General features: G+C 42.8%; 1 protein-coding gene across 1 annotated transcript; it reads right to left on the bottom strand.

The window, feature by feature from the left end:
* Positions 1-4,615: 4,615 nt before the first annotated feature.
* On the bottom strand, positions 4,616-7,596 carry ntpcr (nucleoside-triphosphatase, cancer-related). Its single transcript, XM_056435625.1, has 5 exons — positions 7,530-7,596; positions 6,876-7,038; positions 6,668-6,770; positions 5,927-6,136; positions 4,616-5,349 (listed from the first exon to the last, which is right to left on the bottom strand). Exons 1-5 carry the CDS (start codon positions 7,561-7,563, stop codon positions 5,272-5,274), a joined length of 588 nt encoding a protein of 195 aa, XP_056291600.1. The 5' UTR covers positions 7,564-7,596; the 3' UTR covers positions 4,616-5,271.
* Between the last annotated feature and the right edge of the window lie 505 nt (positions 7,597-8,101).

The raw sequence follows: 8,101 nt of genomic DNA, 5'->3' as shown, positions 1-8,101 counted from the left end.
TATTTATTTTCAAGAGTTGTGGAGTCTGTTATTCGAGCTTTGTTCTCATCTCTGGAGGCTTTGAAGAAAGGAGATCAGATGAAGAGAGAGATTAAAGGCCATGCAGGCCAATCTTCACATCATTCGCCTCCTCTGCATATTAAAAAGACATGATTCAAACAAATCCATAATCAACAGCATTTGTGCTGATGAACCAAACATCCTCTGCACGATGAACCAGAGAGTTTGCAGAATACATTTATACATTAATACGTTTAGCATTACAAAATAATCAACGATTTCCTCCGAGACGTCTGATGGACAGATTAGATACAGCAGAGGCTCACTTGGTACAAATTAAAAATATATATTTTTGGATGATTTGGAATACATAAAAGACTAGAAAAAGGCTTTGAAGAAAACACTAAATAAGTTAGAATGTCTTTTGAGTTGTTTACTTGTGCCATGTGGTTTGGGAGTTGCGGTTGAAGAGAAAAGCACTTGAAGCGGTTGCAATATATTTTGAAGAGTGAGAGCCAGAAGCAGTCAAAACCAGTGGTGGTGTAGAAATGTGAATGTCGAGTTAACAGATTCATTTTCCATTCACGCGTGAGCACTGAACGTAGTGCAACTGTCGGTTGAGGTGAAAGATAAAAGCGGTTGAGGGGTCACTTTAAGAGTGACGCTTTTAAAACGTTTGTTTGAACTTTAAAAGTTGATCGCAGTGTGAAGCATGTTGGTAGCCGAAGCTTCAGTTGTTATCCACGCACGCACACACAGATGCACACACACACACACAAACACACACACACACACACACAACTTTTGCGGTGCAGATTTGTCAAAAGCTCCCTGCAGAGGCATTAATCATGGCGGGTCAGCAATCTGGGAGCCATTATCATGACTCTATATGTAGCGGAATGCTGCATGACTCAGCCTCTCACAGACCTGTGAAATGCAGCCACGTGCCACTGCATTGATCTGTGTGTTATTAGTGTGGGCATTTTAATAATCCACATGGACAGTCGGGATATGATTGTCAAATTCATATAGTTGCTGCATGCCCGTATGGCACCTATTTAGTTGATATGCACGGACTACAAACATGTGGATTTGTCCTTCCACAAGAGAAGACAAGTGTGTGTTTTTCTTCTCTGTCAAGTTTGGAATGACAGCCACATCCTTTGCGGCCCCCGAGGGACGGCTAAGGCCGATAGATTGATCCCCATGCCCCCGTTTTGTGTGTGTCCGGCTCTATGCCCTCTGACCTCCATATCAACCGCTGACAGCTCCCGACTGCTCGCCTCGCGGCTGCGGGGGTCTCAGCCCACCCCTGCAGAGGCCAGCGATGCGCTCACTCCAGCACACTACGGAGGCTCCCTTCTCTTAATGTGTGGGGGGAGGGAGGGAGGCAATGGATATGTGCGCCACTAAATAGAAGGCCCACGCACTTCGCCACACTTGGGTTTCTCCAGGTGATCCACGTGATATATCCTCCCAAAAGGGGAAGTGAAGTCCAGGTTTTTGTTGGGTATCTAAGTGATAAGTGACACAGAGGGAGTTACCACATCCATTCAAAGAGATCTGGAGATCACAAGGAACCAGCAAGGTAGTGTAATAGGAGAGGGATGCCCTCAGGCCTCGACCCCTCCCCTGCTGCTGATGGAAAACGGTCCTCTAGAAGAGTATGCATGACTCTTTACACATGGCAGATTTCTACAGGGAATGTGTTAATGGTTGCCTGTTTGTATAACAGCAGACCCATTCTATCTAAATGGCTTGGTGTCAGTGTTTTTGGAAAATAATAAATGCTTTTATTTCCTTTTCTTTTGAAAAGCAAAGTTTGTTGAAATCCTGAAAAGACTTTTCTCCTTTTCCTTCTTGTGTCTTGTCTTTGGGCTTTGATCTCAGAAGGTAGACTTGCAGAGAGGGGTGTGTTCGTGGCACAGATGCAGACTTCGACACCCAACGCTGTTTGCCTCCAGCGGCGCCGGTGAGCACATGAAAGTGATGTAATGGGAAGAACCGTTTAGGAGTCGTCGGCGGTGGGAAGCAGTGTGGAATAGCGGTGAGGAAGTCAGATCAAATGGCTGAATTTTCACAGCCTACGGATCACATTTGACACTAACTGCCCATGTGCCGAGACCAGTGGACCTGGGTTATTCCCATTAGCACGATGGGGTGATATAAAGCTCAATTATAGCTTTCTGGGAATACATTTGAACATAGCCTGCGGGCCTTGAAAAGACTTGTGGCACAAATTGTGAGAACTCGCACACCTGGCACATACTGAGAAATGACCTTCATTTAAGGGAGTGTTGCTAGTGTGCAAGATTTGCACGGAGAAATCTGACATCAAAGGTGCTAAAAAGCTTTAGCACTACACAATCTTCCAATAAATCACACGATCATCTTGGGAAATAATCGGTGAATTTGAAGTGCGGCTTTTGGGAAAACCGGGGCAGACTTTTGTGCATCTCCCACATGTCCCTTGAACAATATGGTCTGATTTTCATCCGCTGTGTTTGGCCTTTTCGGAGGGCTCCTCCGACAATACATCATAATACGCTCAGCTGTCATTTTGCCTCCTGGGCTGGTCCCTCAAAGTGCAATAACGGGAGAGAAATGTCCTCATCTAAGCCTCAGCTCCAGCACCCCTGCCCCTCCTCCCACAAGCAAGCTCCCTTTTGTCCTGGTTTGTTGGTAAGCTCTCCACATTTCTGTGTCGTCCATGTGTGGAGGGATAAAGGGTGTCATCTGTCCCACAGATATGGTGTGAATGCATCGTCGCGATACGGATATTAATTCACTTCATATTCATTCAAGCTATTCCATATGGCTCACGCAGCTTCAATACGCTCAGGTCCCCTGACAGCGTATCTCATTGTTCTAGTTGCACAATAGCTACGCATAAACAAACCTACGGCGGCGTTCAATGTAAAATATGTAAGCATGATAATCTACACTGAAACATAGTACTGAAATACAGATGTTGTTGGAGCACTGAAGAGGTTTCTCTTCTGTAAGTGTCTCTAGATCCTCTTGATAGATCCGAACTATTTGCTGCTATATCAACTACTGGTGTTGCAATGATATTCAATTCAGTTTATTTTGTAAAGCCCAGAATCATAAATTACAAATTTGCCTCAGAGGGCTTTACAATCTGTACACATATGACATCCCTGTCCTGAGACCTTACATCGGATCAGAAAGAACTCCTCAAAAAGCAGAAGAAAACCCTGATATGGAATACATTTCAAACACACGTTAACCCTGTAAACCCTGTTTTGTCACGCATACTCAGCCCTATCAGAGGAACCTAAGTACCCATTCATCAACTCCATTTGAACTCTTTATCCATTTATTTCAGCTATTTCAACTGCGGACTCAAGATGGGGATATGTATTCAAACAAATGAACAAACAATCAAATTAGAGAAACTAAATGTTTTTGTTTTTCAAATTGGTTGAGCGACTCCTGAAATCTTTCCATGGCGACTGCAGAAATATCCCAGTCTGGGAATGAGTGTCCCAATAACGTTGCTGGTCACATCATAACACATCACACACAGCCTTTACTTGATCAAATTGGGAAATAGTTTGTCAACATACTGTTACATAACCCTGCTACCCGCAACAATAGGATGCCGCACTCCCGCGCTGGTCCAAAAACAACACGCGATCATTTGCGATGCTGACTTTGAGAGCCAATTCTGCGATCCAGAGGTACGTCAGCGGTGGCCACAGAACAGATGCTGGCACAGCAGCATGTCTGACGTAGATCACAACTGGCAGCTCTCTCCTAAGCCAGACTGTTACATCAGTAACACAAACAGTATTAAAATTACAAATAAAAAAGCATTCCTTTTTTTCACTTTCAAATAACCTTCAGATGCTGCAGTGTCAAAACTATCTTTCGTCAGAGGGGTTTCTATTGAAAACGTGATACGACTGCCAGACTTTGGACCTGAACTGTCCACAGACCTTGAATGCCCTCGAGCTACTCAAGTCTCTACAACTCCACCTATTCCTCATGAACCAACATTTATTAATTCAGTTTTTTATTTTTTGTATAGCCCAATTTCACAAATTACAAATTTGTCTCGGAGTGCTTTACAATCTGTACACATAGACATCCCTGTCCCAAAACCTCGCATCGGATCAGGAAAAACTCCCAAATAACCCTTCAGGGGGAAAAAAGGGAAGAAACCTTCAGGAGAGCAACAGAGGAGGATTCCTCTCCAGGATGGACAGAAGCAATAGATGTCATGTGTACAGAAGGACAGATTTAGAGTTAAAATACATTCAATGAATAATTAAGCCACTTTATTAATGTGCCGCAGCCGTAGAGAGCTGCATTTTCTTCAAACGTGATAGCATTTATGGTTCTGTAGCTGTTCAAAACATTCAGAGGCCTCTTTTGAGCTGTAATAAATCCTTAATACATGCACTGATGGCTCAGAAATCCTGTATTCACAGATATGATTTATCCCCTACTGTAATCTGAGTGGACAAGGACAGACATGCCATTAACTCCCAGGATGGAGCATAACATGCCTGAGTAAAAGTGGAGCATATTTATTTGTATGAAAACATTAGTTTCCATTTTTAGATTCAAGAATTAAAGACCAGAGAAAGAAAGATAACATCTGTTTATTGTTTTTTTTTTTTTCATGCGAATGGATGAATAGCCAATGAAAGGATTGGACATAGTTGCATACATTGTTAAATATAGATTGATTTTCAATGAGCACAACTTCAGGATCACACACACAAGGGGTGCTCCCATAGCAAATAACTAAATGAATAAACAAGGGCACTTGTTGGCACATGTATACAAATAAAAATGAAAGGCACCACTTGCTCATGAACAAATTAATATTACACACAAAGAGTAATGGAGAAATGCCTGCCGGAGTGTCTTGAAGATGAGCCGTTATTAGCCGTCTTTGACACCGAGAGCACGAGATATTTACACACTAACTGAACAATTCCCTCGCTGTGTTCAATCAATTATTCAGCACGCAATACATTTTAAAGGCTGCATGAGATTGAAAAAGAAAGAGAAAAGAATTATGGACATAAATACATGCATGTGACACACTAAACCAGCTCTGCATGCCCCTCAGCGTAGGTCAAAACACAGTTATGAAGCGTGTGTGGATCCACTCAACAGATACAGTGCACACGTTGCCTTGTGCACTGTATCTGCACTGACACACATACAACGTGTGGTCAGCAGAAAGAAAACACAGTCATGTCTTTCACTTTACAGCTGCTCGAAAGCGCCATACTAGTTGTGGTGTTTGAGACAATTCTGTAGTTCTGCTAGAATGTCTTGTAAAATGTCATTTCTGTTTTCTTTCGACACCTAAGTGGGGAAAGGAAAGAAAGAAAAATCATTCAAAGGCGTCAAGTAAGTAGCCTGCAGATCATGTAAAATGACACGGCGTATGCTAAAGAGAAAGAACAAAGAGAGCTGTGACACATGTGGAGTCCTGGAGAACCTAAGCTTCAAACAATTGCAGTGTCCATCACATGTTATAAACACTTAATCCCTGACCTACTGTTTTAAAAGTGAAATTACAAGTCATGTTTACCAAAAATGTTAACACCGCCACATAACCTTGTTTGGATAGAATAAGCCTTCTGGCACAGTGAATTTTTTGCATGACAATATCCATAACTGAGTCTTCCGTGATACATTATGTTGACATCTGAGCCCACCCTTTGTTGTTGAATCAGTCATGCATGATTTATAGCTAATCCTGCTATGGGAGAGGGATAATGCAGGGCATGCTGCTTCTGCATTAGTGGGCAGACCGACTGCCCTCCTAACACAAGAGGAATACAGTGTAATCAGTGTCCTGTAGCTACTGTAGGATTCAAGCTCCCAAATTGACCTAAATATCTTCCTTTTTGTTGTTGTTGCTGTTGTTCGTACTTACAGTGAAAACCTTGACATCTCTCCTGCTGCGCACCTCTTCCACAAGACCCAGTGGTCTACCCTTGGGGATGGGGATGGTGCCCAGGATGGTGCAGGAGGAGCTGTCCAAAGTCTGTCTCACTGCCCTGACGAACGGCTGGCTGAAGAGCTCCATTTTGCCAATCTCGTCAATGATGAACACCTTTCTGGCGCCCGCGCCTGCCGCCCCTACCTGCGGACGGAGGATGGGCGTGCACAAGTGTGACATTATGTATTAAGTTATAAATAAAAAGAAAACAGTTTGGTGGAGACATTTAGTAATCAGTTTCATCTGGCGAATCTTACATGCGGAAAAATGCTCCATGCGTTGATGTCTAATGTATGTGTGATTGATAGTATGCCTGAGACGGCGTTTGGATGTTGCAAGCAACAAGCGATCAGCAGTGATTACAGAGCTTCAAGTGAGATGAAAGTGGAATGTTCTGCCGCCAAGGCGCAGACACCTTCCTTCACAGCACATGTGTAGGCGTCACTCCGGGCTCACTTTACATGCCGGATTAATCGCGGCCAGTGACAGCCAGACGGCACCACGGACACTAAAAATGTCACTCTGGAATTTATGCGTTTGCAAGCTTCCAATTATTCCATCAATTCTAAGGAAATTCAAAGGTTTGATGGGTTGTTAAGTGTGTGGGAGGAGTGTTAAGCGCACTGTGATCTATTGATGAGGGGGGAGTTTAAAAAGCGTGTTTTGCCGTCTTACGTTTCTGAAGAGTGGGAGAGCCAAGTTCTCAAATGAAGGCAAGTCCACCACATACTGCCCGACCGTGTACTCCCGTCGGCCATGGGATGAACCGGTAACGTCTCTGTGAAGTGAAGACAAAATAAGGGGACGCTTACTCAAAAACTGCACAGTGATAAAAAAGAAAGTAAGAGAATGGTCGGTTTGGAGAGGATGACAACCCTGCTACCTGATTCTGGACAGGTGGCCCCTCTCTCCCGCCACTGTGACGACATCAAAGCCGACTCTTCGGCCTCCCTCCCTGACCTCCTCCGTGTAAAACCCTTCAGCTCCCGCGCCCGATGACACTAAAGCCTCACAAGCTTTCTGGACCAGAGTGGTTTTCCCCACACCTGTGTGCCAAACAAGAGACATTGTATCACAACCGCAATATACTTGATCGATACTGTGCAATGTTTGGATACGTTTAATATATGCTTTCGAGATGCTAAGCATCCTTATTCCTGGACCAATGCTCCCAGTCTACATAGATATATAGAGGTAGGTCTACTCAATTTAAATTATGGTAAAAACTATATTATTATTATATTATTGAGTCACACTGACTAAAAAAGCCTGTCAGAATAGGATTTAAAAAATGTAATTGTACATATGCAAGTCTCTTTAAATGAAAGGAAGATCTTAAAGGAATAGCATAAATATTTAGTTAGCAGTATAATGCGATATTATCCGGACACAAATAGCTAAAAGAAGCTAACTTTCATCAGGATCAACATAAACGTGTGCTGGCTGTGCGACTGGGTGAAGACAGCTGACTGACTGCTCTGTATTTACAGCGACTGTATCTCCAGCAGCCCCAGGCACGACGGATGGGACGTGTTACCTGGAGGTCCCGTCAGAAAAACGTGTTTGAACATTTCACTTTTCGCCGGTAGACCCGCCGCTGGAGCTCTTCCGTAAACACTGAAGTTGACGCATGCGCGTTGCAGACACGGAGTTGATAAGAATTTTTTCTTTTTTCAATGAGCAACTTCTACATATATTTGGTGAGTTGGCAAAGTAAGTTGTAACCTTCAAAGGTGTCAGTAACATTAGTCGAATTTAAAACAAACATTAAATTAAATATTTTTAATAATTATTGCATAATGCAGTTTAAATCACAGCTGGTCAAGGAAGAACTAGTCTAATTTGAACTATGTTCAATTATGTGTGTGTACATATTGTGTAACAATACTCTTCAATGCTTAAAATCTTAGCACAGTAAAAGAAAAGTACAGAAGTTTGGGGAGTATAATTATAAAGTAGCATAACATGTAGATACTCAAAGTACAAACACATTTGAGTTCTACGTCGTCACACTACTTAAATATAAAAATATGCTTAAAACTAATAATGAATCACCACCGGTGCAAATGTAGTTTCAGCTGCTCCACTGAAACCCAATACTGTTACACA

This window comes from Pseudoliparis swirei, chromosome 17 (assembly GCF_029220125.1).
Source record: "Pseudoliparis swirei isolate HS2019 ecotype Mariana Trench chromosome 17, NWPU_hadal_v1, whole genome shotgun sequence".
Lineage (NCBI taxonomy): Eukaryota > Metazoa > Chordata > Actinopteri > Perciformes > Liparidae > Pseudoliparis > Pseudoliparis swirei.
The sequence above is the reverse complement of the archived record's forward strand: the minus strand, read 5'-3'. Positions and strand labels throughout refer to the sequence as shown.

Excerpts from the sequence above, each read along its gene's own strand:
- ntpcr (XM_056435625.1), bottom strand. The coding sequence starts at position 7,563 with ATGTTCAAACACGTTTTTCTGACGGGACCTCCAG. Across the intron at positions 7,039-7,529 it reads TTTTCTGACGGGACCTCCAG|GTGTGGGGAAAACCACTCTG; the intron begins GTAACACGTCCC and ends TTTGGCACACAG. Across the intron at positions 6,771-6,875 it reads GGCCACCTGTCCAGAATCAG|AGACGTTACCGGTTCATCCC; the intron begins GTAGCAGGGTTG and ends TTCACTTCACAG.